This window comes from Anabrus simplex, chromosome 1 (assembly GCF_040414725.1).
Source record: "Anabrus simplex isolate iqAnaSimp1 chromosome 1, ASM4041472v1, whole genome shotgun sequence".
Taxonomy (NCBI): domain Eukaryota; kingdom Metazoa; phylum Arthropoda; class Insecta; order Orthoptera; family Tettigoniidae; genus Anabrus; species Anabrus simplex.
The window spans coordinates 584,222,132-584,244,001 of record NC_090265.1 but is presented as its reverse complement, the minus strand read 5'-3'; the positions used below and the strand labels follow the sequence as shown (position 1 = coordinate 584,244,001).

The following is a 21,870-nucleotide window of genomic DNA, read 5'->3' as shown; positions in this document are numbered from 1 at the left end:
AATATGAGAGTTCTAGTATGGTATTTTTACTTCTAATTAAACAATAAAACATTCAAATAAAACATGGATGTTTAACATTGTACAGTACATGAATGTGAAGGGAACGCCAGAAAAGATCGAATTGATCGTGATTTCGAATGAAAAATATTCAAAATAACTTTTTCCGTCGTTTAATATCTTGGTTTTCGCTGTCATAGGGTAGGTCTGGGACTGAGAATGAAGCCTTCGTGCACCGCCATTTTCTTTGTGAGAACATACAAATATAAGGAAAACTCTTTAGCTGCTGAGGTTCGAACCCATAATCTCCTGGAAGCCAGCTCGCAGGTTCATATACGTACCACTTAGTCAACACACTCGGTCTTCCTAATATTAATAATAAAAACAATAAAAAAGTTACCGTTTTACATCTACAACTACTCTTTCGGCTCTCGGAGGTGCAAAGGTGCCGGAATTTCGTCCCACAGATGTTCTTTAACGTGCCGATAAGTCTTCCGCCACGAGTTTGGCGTATTTGATAACATTTAAATAAAGTCTTCCATTTTGTCTTAACTTATATGGTAATTTGAAGTACGGTAGTTGGTATTTATTGCTCCTAAATATGTGACCAAAATACTCCATATTTTTATTTTAGATGGTGTACATGACCTGTCGTTCCTTTCTTGGTTGTTTAAGCAATTTGGTGTTGCGTACTTTAGCCACTAATGATTTTGTTAGTAGGAGTCTGTAGCACAGTATTTGTCCGGCTCTTTGGTAATTTTTTAAAATAAATCTCGTATGTCTTCAAATGAACATCATATTTCTATTGAATTGTGATTAAGTAAACAGCCAAGATATCTGAAGATGCGAGCTTCTTACAATGTTGTACCAGCGATTGTCAGGTTAATGGGTTGAATGGCACGTCTATCAGCAACCATTGCCTTCATCCTTTCGATGTTAAAAACCTTCAGATGTATTGTATTTTTCTATACAATTCAGCATCACTTGTAGATCGTCAGCCTTTTAGTGTCAATCACATCTTGTATAAATAAATATCTATTAAAGGATGTACGTAGTTATTCGTGTATTATCTGAATATTTCACCTCCTGTTTGCTAGCAGACAAGATGTGCCTGCCTCGTTCATGTCAGTAAGTTTTTATGCTTGGCCCCGTCACTCAGAATATGCTAAATCCGTTATCAGCAATGTGCAGGTCACTTGCATGTTTACGTATTCTGTGCGGCGGACACCGTATCCCGCCATACAGGAGGCACTTGTACGTTCAGGGAAATATTTACCACAATATAGAACATTTAATAAACCCTGTACGACATGACATCTCTCAGACTATTAACCGATGGTCTTTTCTTAAGTTCGGATTTAAAGATGCGTCAGTTACTAGTCTTCGATATTTCTTAACTGTACGACAAACATTGAACTGGTGCACAAAATGTTGATTTTATGAATATGTGGTGTACATATATTTAACAATCTTTTTGAAATAGATTATACAAGAATATTAACGAGGCTAACATACAGACAGAGAGTTTACTAAATAATACGGGTCGTATAGCCGTAAGCTTGCATTTTAGAGACGGTATACCGTTTCCACATCAGCGAAATGATTGGACTTTGCGTTTGAGAAATACGCTCATCATCGAGTGTTTTAATCTTGCGACTTTTTTGCCCTCATTACGAATCTTCTCCACTTCATTCGATCCTGTGAAGTACATTTCGCCTGTCCACAGCTCTGTAACTCAACATTCTTAAGCAATGTTATCACAAATGTCTTCCTTGGCCTTCTTCGCGGGCGCTTACCAGGTATTTTACCTTCACACACTCACTCCTGGCACTACAGCCCCTGTAGGGCCTTGGCCTCCTGGACAATCTCCACCCACTCTTCTCTGTTGATTGCTCTGGTTCTTCATCTTCTCCCATTCTTCTCAAATCCTCATCCACGCTGTCCAACCATCTGATCCTCGGTCTTCCCCTCACGCGACGTACTTCTGGTTTCCCATCGAAGACTTTCTTTACTGTCCTATCCTCTGTCATTCTTTCTACATGTCCCAACCATCGCAGTTTTGCTACTCTTTATTTCTGCTACTATATCTGGTTTATAATACAGCTCTCTGATTTCCTTCTATTTATGATTCGCCAGAGTCCACCATCCTTTATTGGTCCATAGACTTTCCTAAGTATCTTCCTTTCCCATCTCCGTAGCAACTCCTCATCACCTTGTGTCATAGTCCAAGTCTCCGCACCATACATCACCACAGGTCTTACTACCGTGCGATAAACATTCAGCTTCAAATTCTTCCTAAGACTACTTGCTTTAAATACTTTGCCTAAGATAAAGTAACTCCTATTACCAACTGCTATCCTGGTATGTATTTCTTCCTTTATATCATAGTTTTCAGCTACCATTGACCCTAGATATTTAAAGCTTTTGCAGCGTTCATATTCTTTCCCATTCAAAATCGCATATTTTTCTGCTTCATTATACGTTTTCCTAGATATTAACATGTGCTTAGTTTCTGACTGATTAATCGTCAGTCCCATCCCATCCCCATATTTTTCTAGTTTTCTCAACTTCTCTTCCAGATCCGGTTTACTCCTAGATAGCAAATCAATATCATCTGTGTATGTAAGGTCTTGTGTCACTCGATTAAACAATGTTCCACCTGGGATGCTTCCCTGTATTGTTCGCATTACCCTCTCCAAAGCAATGTTAAACAGAAGGGTGGAGAGCACATCACTCTGTCGTAATCCTTGGTTAACGTCAAAAGCTTTAGACAGAGTACCCTGAACCTTTACTTTACATACTGTTGTTGCTAGCGTCATTTGGACCAATCTTGTCAGTTTGTTAGATATTCCTGCCTCTTTCACTGCCTTCCATAACTGATCTCTTCTGATACTATCATACCCTTGCTTAAAATCTATAAACAGCTGGTGAACATCAATGTTTATACTCGTAAAAATGTTTCAAGGATCTGTCTGTTAATAAAAATCTGGTCCGCAGTAGATCTGTTAATTCTGAAGCCGCACTGGTAATCTCTTAGATATTCTCAGCCTTCCAGCTATTATTTTTTCTATTTTATAAGCAATACATAGCAGTGATATTCGTCTATAATTCCCACAGTCTGCTTTATCATGTTTCTCATGTATAGGGTAGAGTATTGCTATATTCCATTGCTCTGGAATTTTCTCCTTTTGACATATATCTACCACACTTTCATGCAACCACCTTTTTAGTTTCTCATCTCCATATTTTACCATTTCTCCAGTAATGCTGTCTTATCCCGGCGCCTTATTGCTTTTAAGAGCATTGATACCATCTTTAACTTCTTGCAATGTAGGTTCCTTGATTGATACCAGGTCCACCTCTTCTCTACTTTGTTCCAGCCCACTTTCTTCTGACTGCACATCTTCGACCTCACCTTCAAATCCTGATTCCTTATTCAGCAGTTCACTAAAATATTCCGCCCATCTGTCTAACATCTTATCTTTACCTCCAATCAGATTTCCCTCCTTATCTTTACAGGAAAGTGCTCTGGGTTGAAATCCTTTCTTTATATCTTTTACCCTTATTTAAAACTGTATAGTTTACAGAGCAGTTTTTCTCTCTTCTAATTCTTGAATCCAATGTTCCTTAAATTCTCTCTTTTTCTTCCTACATTCCTTTTCCGCTTCCTTTCTCTTCTCCCTGTATTTTTTACAGTAGTTCTCGTTCTTCTCTGTAACATTCTCCTTCTTACCTCGTTCCTTTCTTCAATCTTCTTCTTACAATATTCATCAAACCAGTGATGAATCCTCGATTGTTTCTTTCTGCCAAAAACAGTTTTGGCCGTTTTGTGTATTATGCCTTTAACCGTTTGCCATCTTTCTTCAATACTCTCTCCTGCCCAATCTTCCACTTCATTAAGGCTATTTGTAAAAACCATTGCATATTGCTGTGCTATATTTTCATCATTTCTTAACTTAGAACCATACAAAACCCGGGTATAACAGCTCTCTTAATCTCTCTGTAGTTGGCTATCTTTTGCTGTATTTGACTCTTACCAGATAATGATCACTATCTCCATTTGCGCATCGACACCTATCCACTTCCGGGATATCTGAAGCATGCCGTCTATCTATTTGGTTGTTTATGATTTCATCAGGGGAGCACCATGTTACTTTCATAATGTCCTTCCTTTGCATACATGTGCTTTTAATAAGCATGTTATTACCCGCAGCAAAATCGACCAACCTTATAACATCATCGTTCGAAACCTCATTCAAACTCTCCCTACCAGCTGTTTCCCTGTAAGCAAGTTCTCTTCCCACTTGGGCGTCGAAGTCCCCCATAATCACTTTAACATCATGCTTTGCCACTAGTGGTAATTCTTGTTCCAGTTGTTCATAAAAGGTATCTTTCTCTGCTGAACCTGCATCTTCTGTTGGTGCACACACATATATATATATATATAGATATATTGAAGAAACGGGCTTCTACTCGTAGAACACAAATTCTTTCATTAACGGGCTTAAAGTTCAATATTACAATATTATATGCATTATCAACAAGGAACCCTGTACCTCCATATCCTCTGTTTCCACAGCTATAGAACAAGGTGTGTGTCCCAGTTGCAAGTATTCCACTTCCATTCCATTTTGCCTCTTGTATTGTCACCACCATCACATTATATTTCTTCATTTCGTTATTCACATTCAATAATCCTTCAGGTTTATTCAGCGTTCTTACATTCCATGTCGCGAAATACCGATTTATATGCCGTTTCCGTTGCCAGGGTCGTTTACCCATTACATTTGTCCGGTTTCTTTTGTCCTTTGTTTCCGTAATGAGAGTTCTTTTTCCGAGGTAGGGTTGTCTTAGTCCGGCCTTAGACCTGTCCAGCTTGGGTGGTCCTACCAGAAGCCGTAGCTCCTGCTGGCATAGCAGCACGCAAGCCTCCAAAAACACCCGGCAATGCCATATTGCCTTCGTCAAGGTAGCAGTACCTCCGGAAGGTATTTAACCTTCAATAACCTCCATTATCACATTAGTATGCCTGAGTATATGATCCACGGCGTTCTATGACTCATCAACTCAAGTTGTCTCTTCATGATTTGACCTACGAGTTGTTTCTTTCTTTTCACACTGTCTAGTAATTTAGTGTTGTCTTCCTTTCAGCCCAGCTAATTCTCTGCACTCCACACCAAAACTCCGGTCCGACTCGTTGGCTGAATGGTCAGCGTACTGGTCTTCGGTTCAGAGGGTCTCGGGTTTGATTCCAGGCCAGGTCGGTAATGTTAACCTTTATTGGTTAATTCCCGTGTGCCGGGCACTGGGTGTTTGTGCTGTCCCCAACATCCCTGCAACCCGCACACCACACATAACACTATCCTCCACCACAATAGCACGCAGTTACCTACACATGGCAGATGCCGCCCACCCTCATCGGAGGGTCTGCATTACAATTGCTGCACTCGGCTAGAAATGGCCACACGAAATTATTATTACCAACATCCCATCTCGAAATCAGATTTTACAACGGCTCCCTTCTTTAGCGCCCAGTTCTCGGCACAGTATACTGCGATAGACTAAACGTGTGACTTCAATATTATTTTCCGTAAAGTGATAGACGTTGTACTTTGACATAACAAAAAGTGCATATAGCGAAGGTTTGCTTTACAACAGATGCAGTGGACGTGGATTCCCGCAAAACCTCATTACGTTTGATTTTCCGATGTTCAGAGACTTGAAATTTGCGGGGGTGTTTCCTTAAAAAAGAGCAAAAATGACACAGGAAATAGGGGAGCCTCTAGTGAACATTTTAAGATACAGAACATGGGCTAAATTCCAAAGCCGGCACAGTCCGGTGGTATTCAAAGGTGCTCAGTTATGATTGATTCGTGTTGGTAGAATTTCCTCTACTTAAGAGAGTATCCGTGGGGCAACATTCCGACACCTTGGGGTCTCAGTAAACCGTAACGATACCTAATGAGATATAAAGTCTATAAAATTATTTTTACTTTTAAAGTGGATTATATCATTGAATGATTAAATATTCAGACCAACGGAAAATAAATTAACGAAGCGCCTACAGGAATAATTAAAACACTTACTTATAGAAAAACATTTATAAGAAACAGTAACCATAAAATGCTATTGGTTTTGGAAATTATTTAATTAACGTGGCAATGAATTACTGGTACCTGTATCTAAAATTTCAGAGCTGTTTATAGTTAACTATAATGGTATTCGATCTCCCAACTGCTCTGAACAGCCTATTCCAAATACAGGTTCCTGTTTCTCGAAATATTATTAAAATAAAAGGTTGTATACGTAATCTCTTCTAATTGTCCTGAAAGTCTTTGAGCGGGTTATCAGAAATCATACACAAAAAAAAAGAACAAAAACAGAGTAGGAAAACTATTGCAGATCTTCAGACCTGTAGATAATTACTGCTTTGATGGCAAAGTCAGTACTCATAATTGGGAATTATAAACTATAATAAGCTTTGATGTACTCATATAAGTAATTAGCCAATGAAATTTGAAACATTCCTTTCATAACTCATGAGAAAGAAGAGTAAGGTAAATGAAATACAAATTAATTTTGCAGTGGAGGGTCCTAGAGTTAAAATGAAAGGAAGAGTTCTAATTGTGAGTAATAATTTGAGATATAATACAAAATTTTGTGACGTAGAAAATATACATGCTCTACAGTTCCTTGCTGATTATAAATTACTGGAACATAGCTGCTTTGATAATGCTCGAACAAGAATACTAAAATTGATTTACACTGAAAAGGTTTCAACAGCGTTTCGGAAACGTTGATTAAAAGGTAATCAAGTAGGAAAGCTGGGGTTTAGTGTAATTATTCATGTAGAATTTATGTGTAACTGTATAAAACAGGAGCTGACCAGCCGAGGCGGTAAAGGCGTGCTCGTTTCACTCGGAAGGTCGTGGGGTCGATTCCCCGGTAGGAAGTCGAAAAATTATTAAACGAGATTTCTACTTCAGGAGTAAAACATGGGCCTGAGATTCACTCTGCCTATACCAAAAATGAGTATCAGGTTAATTCCTGGGGGCGAAGGTGGCCAGGCGTGATGATACACCCTATTTCCATTGAAATCTTACTTTTCAAAAATATGTTGGTTACATCCTTATTCCGGGGAGATCTTCAATTGTGATCGGCTAAGCTTCAGGAAGAACGTGTTTCATTCCAGCAATAGCTTTGTAATCTGATACATCTCATATGGGGATAATTTTCTCTAAATTCAGCCTTACCGGGCGAGTTGGCCGTGCGCGTAGAGGCGCGCGGCTGTGAGCTTGCATCCGGGAGATAGTAGGTTCGAATCCCACTATCGGCAGCCCTGAAAATGGTTTTCCGTAGTTTCCCATTTTCACACCAGGCAAATTCTGGGGCTGTACCTTAATTAAGGCCACGGCCGCTTCCTTCCAACTCCTAGGCCTTTCCTATCCCATCGTCGCCATAAGACCTATCTGTGTCGGTGCGACGTAAAGCCCCTAGTAAAAAAAAATCAGCCTTCCCTGTCACAATCAACAAGCCATAGAGATAAATTTGATAAACAATTGGGATAAATATCTTCCTTCCGGTGTTTGGCCATGGACAACTATATGTAACCCTTTCTTGTCAGATATATAGACTTCAAAGTACACCTCCCATCTACAATTATACGCAATATGATTCAAACAATTGTACAATTGACATGTGTATAACATGGAAAGTGTAACATTTTTTCGTATGATACAAACATCAGCATGTTTATTTCAATTTTACAATTACATTTTACATAGTAACGTTGACTGTCGAAGACAGTTTTACATACTAGTCGTGGGCTGACAGAATAAAACACGTTCTTCCTGAAGCTTAGCCGATCACAATTGAAGATCTCCCGTGAATAAGGATGTAAGGAACATATTTTTGAAAAGTAAGATTTCAGTGGAAATAGGATGTATCATCACGCCTCTATGCTGTGATGTCATCTTATGTCTTATATCTGAAGTTCAAGCTGATTTACAGTCAATAGAAATTTGTCCTCCGTGGTGTGAGATTGGAACATCAGTGAAATGAAATGGCGTATGGCTTCTTGTGCCGGGAGTGTCCAAGGACATGTTCGGCTCACCACGTGCAGGTCTTTTGACTTGACTCCCGTAGGCGACCTACGCGTTGTGATGAGGATGATATGATGATGAAGACGACACATACACCCAGCTCCAGTGCCTGCGGAATAACCCAATGATGGTTAAAATTCCCGAACCTGCCGGGAATCGAACCCGGGACTCCTGTGACCAAAGGCTAGCATGCTAACCATTTAGCCATGGAGCCGGACCGAACATCAGTCAAGATGGTGGACAGTGCTTGTGTTGCTTCATCACCAGATCATTAAATAAAGGCCATAGACGAAATCACATGCATATTCTCAAATATTATCTTGACATTTGTATTGTTATTGTCGTTATTTTTACTATTGCAAGAATATTATTTGCTATCATTTTTGTTCCAAGTGCATGTAAATGATTTCTCTTCTGTTATATACAAACATAAGACGTACTTGTAGATTATTTGCCATTGCATCACTTAGAATTTATACATTATTTCTAAAGCCCTAAGTTATAATAATCAAATATTATTTTTAATATATGAACTCATTTGTGCATTTGCATATTAAATTGCTTCAAGTAGTGCATACCACGAAATAGACCCCAAAAAGTAATTTTCTTCTCTCCTAAAAAAATTGCTGCGTTGTTGATTAAATCCTTATTCCGGGGAGGTCTTCATTTTCTGCAGGATCGATATTTTCGTCTAGCTTTAACTCCATCAATCTCGCTTCGTTGAACGAAATAGCGTTAGTATTTAGGTTGTGAAGACGGATATTACAACGTTTCAACTCCAATATTTAACAAGTGAGGTGCCATATCTTAATGATGAAGTGAGATAAGAAATCCAACTGGATAATGTACTACTTCATAAACATCATCGCATTCTACGGAGTACCGGTAGAGTTGTCTGCGCGATTAGGGGCGCGCAGCTGTGTGTATCCGGAAGATGGTGGGTTGGAACCTCACTGCTGTAAACCCTGAAGACGGTTCTCCGTCGTTTCTCATTTTCACACCAGGCAAATGAGCTTCTTATTCATTATTAAGGCCATGGCCGCTTCCTTCACACCCCTAGGAGTTTCCTATCCCATCGTCGCCATAAGACCCATCTGTGTCTCTGCGACGTAAAGCATATTGTAAAAGAATCTACAGAGTAAATTCTAATGTACGGTCACTCAAGAAATGTAAGAACGAGCCGATGGTATTGTATGTTCGTCGTATTTAACATTTCGTCAGGCTCAGTTTTAATCATTATTGAGAGATAATTCAACTCTCATGTATATACAAACCCTGTGGATACCAACGACAAACATTATATCTATGGGTTCAATTGTTTATGAGAAAAGTGTTCCTACGAGGAACTTATACAATACCACGCGACATACTTTTTTTTTCTTTTTGAGCGACTGTACATTATTATATCAGCATTCAAAATGTTCAGAACCGGTTCATTGTTGACGATAACTTGTTCTGCTACTTTCAGAAAAATAAGTGAGTTCTCATTTGGTTGCGAAAAACAGGAAAAAACAAAAAACAAATATTGTGAAACTTTTTAAAACTGGTTTTGTGAAATACCAGTACCGTAATGCTATTTTGGCCTGGGTCTCCATTCCGGAGTTTAAAAGGAATTTATTCTAGCTGGGATATGCAGAGTGTTTAAATAAAGGTGTCCGATATTGCAACAGGGGTTGGGACTGGTCAAAACGAGAAGAAATGTTCCTATAAACATATCTCTAGAAACAGATACGGTTGAGATATGAGCCATTTTATTTGTGGTGCGTATTTACACTTAAGACAATGGACGTCATCCTACCAGCTACTTCTAACGAACACATGGCTGTCACACAATGGACGTCATCCTACCAGCTACTTCTAACGAACACATGGCTGTCACACAATGGACGTCATCCTACCAGCTACTTCTAACGAACACATGGCTGTCACACAATGGACGTCATCCTACCAGCTACTTCTAACGAACACATGGCTGTCACACAATGGACGTCATCCTACCAGCTACTTCTAACGAACACATGGCTGTCACACAATGGACGTCATCCTACCAGCTACTTCTAACGAACACATGGCTGTCACACAATGGACGTCATCCTACCAGCTACTTCTAACGAACACATGGCTGTCACACAATGGACGTCATCCTACCAGCTACTTCTAACGAACACATGGCTGTCACACAATGGACGTCATCCTACCAGCTACTTCTAACGAACACATGGCTGTCACACAATGGACGTCATCCTACCAGCTACTTCTAACGAACACATGGCTGTCACACAATAGACGTCATCCTACCAGCTACTTCTAACGAACACATGGCTGTCACACAATGGACGTCATCCTACCAGCTACTTCTAACGAACACATGGCTGTCACACAATGGACGTCATCCTACCAGCTACTTCTAACGAACACATGGCTGTCACACAATGGACGTCATCCTACCAGCTACTTCTAATGAACACATGACTGTCACACAATAGACGTCATCCTACCAGCTACTTCTAACGAACACATGGCTGTCACACAATGGACGTCATCCTACCAGCTACTTCTAATGAACACATGGCTGTCACACAATGGACGTCATCCTACCAGCTACTTCTAACGAACACATGGCTGTCACACAATGGACGTTATCCTACCAGCTACTTCTAACGAACACATGGCTGTCACACAATGGACGTCATCCTACCAGCTACTTCTAACGAACACATGGCTGTCACACAATGGACGTCATCCTACCAGCTACTTCTAACGAACACATGGCTGTCACACAATGGACGTCATCCTACCAGCTACTTCTAACGAACACATGGCTGTCACACAATGGACGTCATCCTACCAGCTACTTCTAATGAACACATGGCTGTCACACAATGGACGTCATCCTACCAGCTACTTCTAACGAACACATGGCTGTCACACAATGGACGTCATCCTACCAGCTACTTCTAATGAACACATGGCTGTCACACAATGGACGTCATCCTACCAGCTACTTCTAACGAACACATGGCTGTCACACAATGGACGTCATCCTACCAGCTACTTCTAACGAACACATGACTGTCGCACACGTTGCACAGAACACGCGTTGTGCAAAAAGCCATCAATACCACCAACCAGGAGCTGTGATGATGTCAGCCGGTGTATCCGCGAATAACATCTGCGCGTTACAGGAGATGCTCCACATGTTTACGATGCATTTGTGCACATGTTTCGGCTCTTCTTCGCAAGGAATCCCGAACGTGTCCAATCACGCCTGGCTACTCGCGGATGTGGGCACACGCATTGGTAACACACACTTGTAACATCTGGACATTGTCGATGGGTGTGGCATACAGCAATGTCTTTAAATGTCCTCCTAGCCAGAAATCCAATGGATTAAGGTCCGGCGAACGTGGAGGCCGTGTCAATGGACCTCCTTCTACCAATCCATCGTCCAGGAAACGTTTGGTTTACGTATTGTCGCACGATGTTTAGAGAATGGGGTGTATAAACCACATGCGTTGGCGTTCTAGAAGCCCAACGTCCTCCAACAGTCCGGATAACCATCGCGCAGGAATCGATGATCACAGCACGTGTTAATATTTTCGGTAAAATGCATGGACCAAATAGTTTGTCACCCACAATTCCTGCCAACACATTGAGACTAAAACGATCCTGACGCCTCGACTCCCTGACAGTTCGAGGATTTGCATCTGCTCACACGTGCGTGTTGTGGTAATTTAAGATGTCATTTCTGGTGAATCATGCCCCGTCCGTAAATAAAATGCAGGCTGTAAATTATGGATCTTCCGCCCTCTGGCGTAGAAGCCATTGACTGAATTGTGCTCTGGCAGGGTAGTCACAAGGCCGAAGAGCTTGCACGCGTTTGACATGGTAGGGATACAATAACTGCCCATCAAGAACAAACCACGCAAGAGCATGGTTGATACCTTCAGCAGTTTGCGTGCTGGCCATGGTTACAGGGGTCCCGGGTTCGTTTCCCGGCAGGGCCGGGAATTTTAACCACCATCTGTTAACTTCTCTGGCACGGGGGCTGGGTGTATATGCCGTCTTCATCATCATTTCATCCTCATCACGACGCACAGGTCGCCTACGGGAGTCAAATCGAAAGACCTGCACCTGGCGAGCCGAACATGTCATCGGACACCCCCGGCACTAAAAGCCATACGCCATTTCCATTTCATTTACCTTCAGCAGCTGCAAATCTTCGTATACTTCTCTGAGGATCACGTTCCAGAATTGCAACACTCGTTCCTACATTTCCGGCGTGCGAAAGGTACGTGGTCTACCGTGATCCGTTGTCTTGGCAACAAATGAACCTGTTTCTACAAGTTACTCGAATAGCCGAGCGAAAATATTTTCCGATAGAATGCTGAGGTGTGGATCTCATTGAGCGTACATGATACGGGCCTGTCGTCCACTACAATTGGCTAATCCATAACAAAAGACCATGTCTGCCATTTTCCTCGAGGAGTGCGCCATCTCACTGTGTACGTCATCCACACAGCACGGGACCACTACTGTTGTCTGGTTTGGGCACAGCAATACACTGCCAGCACAACCGCATACTATGACGGAACATAAGACTCGTGCATAGACCTTCAGCGGAAAGACGTTCTGCCAGCTCAACCGCATACGATGACTTAACATCCGACGCGGGCAAAGTCCTTCAACTGGAAGACGCCTGCACCACCGAACACATCGCCCCTCAAACGCGGGCAAATGGCGGCATATCTCAATAGGTAGCCTATTTGTTTCCGGACATACGTTTACAGCATCATTTCTTCTCGTTTTGACCAATCCCAACCCCTGTTACAATATCAAACACCGTTATTTAAACACTCTGTACAGCAATTTAAATGTCCTTTCTTAGTTTTAAAAATGTTGATTTTAGGCCAGAATAGAATATTTTAAAATTGACAGAACAGTGTTCTGAAACAACGCAAATGCTAAATATTGGTGACACTGACATTTGAAGGTTTAAAAATCTGCAGCTAATTTATTTGTCATTTTCGGTTTCCTGTCATTTATATGTACATTTCTGATTTTATTTCCTAAGTGCATACTTCGTTTTTGTTGCAACTCCTTTCAATATCTCAATAAACTGAAATCATAATACGAAATATATATATGACATAGTGACACTTTCTCAATTTAGAGGTTGCCTAAAAGTCACAGTATACTTAATATCAACCAATATTGTGTAATGGAGAAAATAAATAAAAGTCTGTTGAATGTTTAAGAGTCTCACCGAAATGGTTTTCTTAACAATACTAATTGACGATTTCAAGAAACACCGTAAATTGATTAATATTACACAGCAACCATTTTGTATGTCTCAGCTCAAGCAATATGGCAACCACGCGTCCCGTTGGCCTCAACTCTGGCAGGACATTGATGAAGAGTTCTATCCTTTCTTTGTGCCTATTGGCTGGCATTGGTGGTTTTCCTGATATGGCGTCGGACACAAAACTCGGCTTCAGCAACCGAATTCGTTGCAGTACCTGTCACCATCACCGAGTTATTCTGGCACCTAACCACAATGAAGCTTCATCCCTCATTTCTTAGATACCACATCCCATTTGTGACAACTTCAAAGCTGGTAGTAGGACTTAGTTCGGTGTTTTTTTTCAATTTACTTTACGTCAACCCGAGACAGATACATCTTATGGCGATGGTAGGACAGGAAAGTGCTAAGAGTGGGAAGAAATCGACCTTGGCCTTGATTAATGTACAGACTAGTCTGAAAATGGGAAACCGCGAGAACCCATTTCAGGGCTACCGACAGAGGGGTTCGAACCCACTATCTCCCGAATGCAAGCTGACTCAATCCACGCAGCCACTCCCTCTATTTAGTTCAGTGCCAAGAATACAAAAACAGTTTTTTATGAAGTGGTAAATATAAAATTATCATCCTCGCGTACACTGAGGAAAGAAGCCGCGCAAGTGTTAAGTATGTTGAACAACGTTCTCAGGACAGGGGCGAAGTATACAACATACACTTGTACGCCTCGACGAAGAGTATATTGTGATGGCCATCTCCTGATCACTCGGGAGAATAGCAAAATTGATGTCAAACAGACATTAAGACGTTTGCACGAAGTAGTGATATGATGACTCTTCACGGAACACATACTGAAAGGAGGATTTGCACATGCAATGTATGTCAAGAGAATTTCAACGGAGGATAAGCTCAAGAATTTACAAGAAACGTCTACAACATTCGGAGAAGACGCTATGAAAGAACGAAGAGTGCAAGTTTAAGCTTTCACCAAGAACGAACCTAAACCCTCCCTGGGAAAAACGTGTACACATGTCAATATTGTAACAGTGCGTTTTCGCGAATTTTTGATCCCGAAAAACACTGCTGCTTCCAATCGCGGGTGAGACTATACAAGTGTACAATATGCAGTAATACGTTCTCATGAATCAAACTAGAGATTAACCAATATAATAATGCTCTTCAGGACCTGCTCACCTGATGAGCTAAACTGAGCACTGTCCCTGCATTGCAGGAGGCCATAGCCCTTAAGGGATTCACACGGCAATAGACGATGTTAATATTGGTATGAACAAGAAAATGACAAATTAACCTCACTGAATGAGATGCATTTCATCGATAAGGAACCAAACATGCGAAGAGTGCCCGAAGCACATCTCCACCATGGAAATACTTAACTATAACAAAGCATCCACGATCAAATATGTATTAGATGTGACTGGGGAGTCTGAGCGATAAAAGTTATATCTCGTGCTTGTAGATTGACGGAAATGATTCATTTACTTCACTGCAATAAGGTATTTTTAACTAATCAGTTCAAATATGATGATTTTCTTTGTACTGTTATATTAACCTCTATCTTGTGGCAATTTCAACCTTCTAGACACTCTCGTTTCCTCAGAACCGCTGTGGAGGACGACAGAATTCAAGGATGGATATAGTTCGAACTCATGCCAATAGGTGAAAATGTGTGCGTCGACATGGCCAGTATGGCATAATCACTTCACTCACTTAAATATAATTATCTTTAAACATGACAAAATTAGTGAGAGTAACATTGTATTCTTCTTGTAGAGGAGAAGGAACAACCTATATCCGGTGCCAATTTCAGCTGTTGAAACTGTCACGCTCTTTTCATTATCGCTGTTAAAGGTCTTATAGGGATTATATATATATTTCCGAACTACTAGGACATAATTTTTCATTTCCTCTACTCGCTGTGCTGTCAGTTTCACGCCACAATAACACATGCGAGGTCCTGGTGATGTCAGGGTGAGGTACGGCTAGAACAAGGAAGGAAGCAGCCATGATGCTAATTTAAGTACAGCCACAGTAGGCTACCTGGAGTGAAAATTGCAAGCAACAGTCCTCAAACTCATCATATCTGGAGTGCAATCTCACAGCTATCCTATCGTACCCAACTAGTGCGCATGACTTGTCAAAGTTTCGGTCATTACCTACCATCCTGAGAAACTAGATAGTCTTTTTATAACTTTTATTTTCCACATATTACAATTAACTTACATTTTACGAACAGATCTGTTCTGAAAAGCTTAATTTTACAACATAAATATAATAATTCTTTGATCTGTATAAAATAACAATTATGTACATACACTGCTCCGAATAAAAAAAGAATGAATGGTATTCTTGTGTCGGTAGCGACGACAGTAAGAAGGAAATGCAATTTTTAATTTTCCATCATCCCTTTCTGTCTGTCTGTCTGTCTGTGGGTCTGTCTGTCTGTGGGTCTGTCTGTCTGTCTGTCTGTCTGTGGGTCTGTCTGTCTATACGCGCTTCACGAGAAAATAGCTAAACATAATTTAATGAAAATCAGTATGTTTTTAAGTCGGGGAATAAGTTACTACACTTTGGAATATAATTATATTCACGCTGAGTGAAATGGGAGTTTAGTGGGAGACCTAAAATGCAGTCTGAAATATCTGTGTTATCAGTGGTCCTATCGATAAACGATACACAACAGAAGTTATATAGAATGCAGTTTCTGTTCATTTATGCCTTGTAAAGTTCTCCGATATCGGCAACGATAACAGAGATATTCATGAATTTAAACTTCTGTTGCTTAGTCCATCTCAACACCGAGCATCGCTAACATTGAACTATTCTTCAATAGTGTTAACTGGTTATGGAGGTGGTTTTTGTCGTGATTGTTTTGAGGTGAAAACCTGCGTGGTCTTCACTGCAAATTGACAAGGAAAATTATGAATTAGAAAAACAATGGTGAAGAAACGATCGCTTGAAGAATAAATCAAGAGAGAGTCATGAAACGAAGAAGGAGGATCCCGCTTACATTGAATGCCCTAATATCACAGATTCCGAAGATAATTAAATATGAAGACTTACAATATTGAAAGGCCATATAATTGATCGACAGTACCATTACACTGACTATTGTGTGTTGTGATGTGCTTTGTCTCTTCTGCGGACACTCATCTACGACAGATGGAATTATTGCTGCGTACCGCGTGAGCTAAGGGAGTTACCTACCCGAATAAAACAGCCTTCCTGAAAACTGGTGGAAAGTAGCTGGAGAGTTAGATAACGTTTCCTTTTTAGCAATCCATTCCTCTGGTTCAAACATGTTCTCATAACTATTTGTACGTGACTGACTTGTTCATACCATATTCATTCTTCCACTCTTGCTGCATGGCTCTGTAAACCAAATTACACCACCAACAGCAATGAGCTCTATTCATGGAAAGGAAAAGGAAAATTTTGCTTTTGCTAGAGGCTTTACGTCGCACCGACACAGGTAGGTCTTATGGCGACGATGGGATAGGAAAGGCTTAGGAGTTGGAAGGAAGCGGCCGTGGCCTTAATTAAGGTACAGCCCCAGCATTTGCCTGGTGTGAAAATGGGAAACCACGGAAAACCATTTTCAGGGCTGCCGATAGTGGGATTCGAACCTACTATCTCCCGGATGCAAGCTCACAGCCGCGCGCCTCTACGCGCACGGCCAGCTCGCCCGGTGAAAAGGAAAATAGAGTGAGCTATGAGAAACAGGACGTATAGCATACAGGAACAATGGACAAACAGAAAAGAAAAATTGGTAGAACAGCTATAGAGTTCAAACAAAAATGAGTTTAAATAGGTCGCACCGGCAGAGATAGTACGATGGGATAGAAAAGGGCTATGAGTGGAAAGGAAGCGACCATGGCATTTATTACGGTAATTTCCTGGTTTGCAAGTTGGAACCCATGGAAAAAATCTTCGGGGCTATTGACAGTGGGGTTCGAACCCACTATCTCCCGAATGCAAGCTGATAGCTACGTGACTCGTACGGCTCTGCAACTCTATCGACCTTAATTCACCTGTTTGAAGCAGTATGAAGCTGCATAACAGAACGCAGGAACACGTTTGATCATATTGATCTAGTTGAGACAGCTGCACGCAGAAGCTCGTCTGTGGAAAATAGCTATGAGCAACAGGAGGTCTAGCAAAGCCTAGCTGTGACCGAAATAGGTCTGAAAGTGAGGAAAGAATATATAGAATGTAGATAGAAGATGTTGTGCATGTTATATAAAAGTTAGTTCAAAAAAAAACAATAAAATGCTGTCTGATCGCATTGCTGTAAATGAGACAACTGATAGTAATATTCTCTCCAGAATTATATATTCCTGCAATCTTTCTACATTTCATACGCAATCAGCCTAAGTGGAAGCTGCCATGCGTCTGTCAACATCTGCTCTCCAGCTCTTCGTCCTAAAGCGACGGCAGTGTGGCGCCAATATCTTACAAACGGTCTTAAAAGGTGGATTTAGGTATCCCTAGGGAACAGAACGAGATTTGAATGTTTAAAACATTTCTTATCAAAGTAGGGGTCCCGATACTACGAAAAGCATAAAATGAAGCAATTTTCTTAATCGTGCGAAAGTTGAAGGGATAAAGGGCCCAAAAAGTGTTCAAATTGTGTGTCTTTGATAGCTCTATCAAACTAAAAAAGAAAATAAGTTTCAAAAATAACTTCCGGCCTAAATGCAGTTCCGGAAATACAGCCCAATGTCGGATATTTCTTTACTAGTTTTCTCTTTTATTCAAATCCTAGCCAAATTAGCTTATTTACATAATTCTTACTGTAATGTGTTCCTTGGTTCAATACCCCCCCGGCATTCATGACTTCTTGAAAAATGTCCACACCGAATGTAGTTATAAGTGCTTAAGTGAAACTCTGTATTGAGTCACATTAGCACTCGTAGTGGTAGAATAAGCCAAACTGCTAATATAATCGATGGGTAACGATGATTAAGAAAATAATTGAAATTTTTAGGAATGAATAAAGAATATATTACTCTTTACCTTCTTCTTCTCCTTATATTTTATTTACCTAAAATTCGTAGCTGATATCCCTAGGATGTTTTCAACATTGAGTTGCTTGCCTGAAAGGCTAGAACTGTGGATGTTTTCCTCCCGTCGTGGAATTTAATATGAGCTTTGTCTCGTCCTATTATGGCACTGGGCTTAAATCTAGGATAGAAGCTGATTTTTAAAAAAAATGCCTTCCTAATGCCCCTCTAGGGCAAACAATAAACCTATGTTCCTAATTACAGCTTTCTACGTCTTTTGGATCTGGATATTTCGTGATCAATGAGTGGTATTTGCTTTTATACATACAGCATAAGGAGATGAATCGATTATCATTCGTCTGTGACAGATTCTGGTGAGTGACAGATTATTTGCTCGTGCCGGGTGGAGAAGAGCCGATAACCGCCAGCTCCGCACTCATGTGTGACCTGTCAATAAATACTTCCACCTCTTCCACCAATCGTAGGGCGGTTTCACTGAATCAAAGATTAATGAGCATATCATGGGTAAGAAATATTACGGAAACAGTATGTATTTTCCTTCAGGACTGTTACAGCTCGGAGGTAACAGGATACCATTCCTGATGTGAGTGATGAAGTGCTGTAGGCCAATAGTACGAATAATAATAATAATAATAATAATAATAATAATAATAATAATATTTGTGACATGGAAATACGGTCACCCCTACAGATAGTCTACCCTTCTTTCATCGTTACTGCGCATTATCTAGCCCTTACTATCTGAACTGGGTGAAGCCATGGTAAATTTCAGTTTCGGACTTCATGCCGCTTTCTTCCGGATTGTTGAGATGGCACTGACCAATCAGCAGCCGTCAAACTGCTTTTAAACGGGTGATTCAGTTACTCAGTTACTGTTTTTCCTGCTTGAGAAATTGAAATGGTAGTAGTCACGTCAATTGGCTGTTGAAAATATACGTAGCACAAAATGCAAAGAATTATTATTATTATTATTATTATTATTATTATTATTATTATTATAGTTTTACAATTTGCTTTACGTCGCATCGACACAGATAGGTCTTATGGCGACGCTGGGATAGGAAGAGGCTAGGAGTCGGAAGGAAGGCCGTGGCCTTAATTAAGATAATACAGCCAGAGCATTTGCCTGGTGTGAAAATGGGAAACCACGGAAAACCATCTGCAGAGCTGCCGACAGTGGGGTTCGAACCCACCATCTCCCGCATACTGGATACTGGCCGCACTTAAGCGACTGCAGCTATCGAGCTCGGTAAAGACTTGAACTATGTCCACGACTCCCCTCCTGGTTGAGGGAGATATTTTGTAGACTCATACATTTTTAATTATGTGACGGTTAGGGTAGCACCTGCGTTTAATTTAGCAAAATTATTTAGGAAATAATTCTCCCCCTTAGCGTATAATAGGAAAGTCTCTTTTTCTGCGTGCAGGTCTAACGTTAGTAACGGAACTTGGCAGTAATATTCACTAGAATTTTTGAATGATTTATCCCCGCGTTTCTCCTCCTCTTCACTTAATCAGACTAGGTATTTTCAAGATTTAAACCGTCGTTAACCGTTCAGGATTTTATCTTCCTTTTCTCCTTCTCGCAGCGTAGTTTGTAGCCTACTTATCGTTCGACTGAACTGGACATCAGAGATGATATAAGCTCACCTGAACTTTTAAGTTATATATTTGGTTTTCATCTCTAGAATGCCTATTGGAATAACGAATCGTTTGTTTCTTTTTCCCTCCTTTTTTCCTGACAGCACTATCATCTCAAAGTGCTGTAACACTGGTAATTTGGGGTGGCTAGAAGAGAGAGAGTTAGGCCTAGGAAATTGAATCTGTGGCAATAATTACGGCACACTTGACATTTGCCTGATGTAAAAATGGGCAAACAGCAGCAAATCATATTCTGGTTTATCGACCATCCCCAGGGCAATCTTACGGTTACACGATTCGTACCGTAAAGCCATCTCGCTCGGGAAAACGAATTGCGTTGAGAAGTGATTGTCTTGGGTCTCAAAAGAACAGATTTGAAAAATGAATGCACTTTGAAAGTGATCACCTCTCCGCAGTACAGGAATTTCTGGTCGTTTAAAATTGACCTCCCAAACCTCCTCTCTCTTGCCGCTGCGAGCATACGTCCGGGCTGATTGAGGAGCGTACCATAAAATATTTTTACCAATGAAGTAACGTCGCACTTATCGAAGGTTTTCGGTGACAAGGATGGAAAGGACGAGGAATTAATGGTAGTGGCCGTGGTCTTAATTAAGGTACAGCGTGGTGTGAAAATGGTAAAACAAACCGGGTGAGTTGGCCGTGCGGTTAGAGGCGAGTGGCTGTGAGTTTGCATCCTGGAGATAGTGTGTTCGAATCCCAATCTCCGCAGCCCTAAAGATGGTTTTCCGTGGTTTCCCATTTTCACACCAGGCAAATTCTGGGACTGTACCTTAAGGCCACGGCCGCTTCCTTCCAACCCCTAGGCCTTTCATATCCCATGGTTGCCATAAGTCCTATCTGTGTCGGTGCGACGTAAAACGACTAGTAAAAGATGGTAAACCACAGAAAACCATATTCAGGGCTGCCGTCGAAGGAATTCGGACCCACAATCTCCCGAATGCAAGCTCACAGCATCGCGACCCTAACCGCACGGCCACCTCGTTTGGAAGTTTCTTCCTCTTTTAGAAATGAACTCCTTACAACAGGAACATGTATTTTTGCACTGATCACGTCATTTGCTGATCAGAAGCGCATTATATTTGTTGTCTATTTTTGAACAGAGCTTCATTTGTGTGAAACATTTATTTCGGCAGCGATCACAGTCAGTTGCTAACCAAAAGCAAAAGAACACTCGTGGCTGTGTCATTTCTTGCTATTAAGCAACAAGAAATACTGTGAACTATACACGTAGCCTACGGAAAACATGTACAGTACGTACAGTAGTTCCGCAATACTACCTCCCCAATTTTACTGTTTATGTATATGGCAAGTGCCTTAAATTTCAAAAGAAATATGTGGATATTTTGTCTGCCCGAGTTCCAATAACATGACGAAAAAATGTCACGGTTCATTATCTTTGTCCTCCAGTGTACATTTAATTTTAAATATGGTCAATCTTCTCAATACGACTAGGAAAAAATCGGTGAAATTCTACATATATGGCTTTCACCGGAACAATTTGAGTTTTATAAACACCGCATCACATAACACAGAAATCGCGTACAACGTAAACTGAATATTTTATTTTAACGTTTTAAATACCACGATTATTGTGATTAGCTGTCACCCCCGGAGGCCCGGTTTCGATCCCCGGCTCTGTCACGAAATTTGAAAAGTGGTACGAGGACTGGAACGAGGTTCGTTCAGCCTTGGAAGGTCAACTGAGCAGAGGAAGTTAGATTCCCACCTCAGCCATCTTCGAAGAGGTTTTCTGTAGTTTACCACATTT

General features: G+C 40.8%; 1 protein-coding gene across 1 annotated transcript in view; it reads left to right on the top strand.

Annotated features, from left to right (window-relative positions):
- Positions 1 to 21,870, top strand: part of LOC136880826 (alpha-1A adrenergic receptor-like) — a 336,774-nt gene that overhangs the window by 82,955 nt on the left and 231,949 nt on the right. The window contains 1 exon segment of the mRNA XM_068228990.1: positions 13,891 to 13,906. Within this exon segment, the coding sequence (XP_068085091.1) occupies positions 13,891 to 13,906 (16 nt within the window).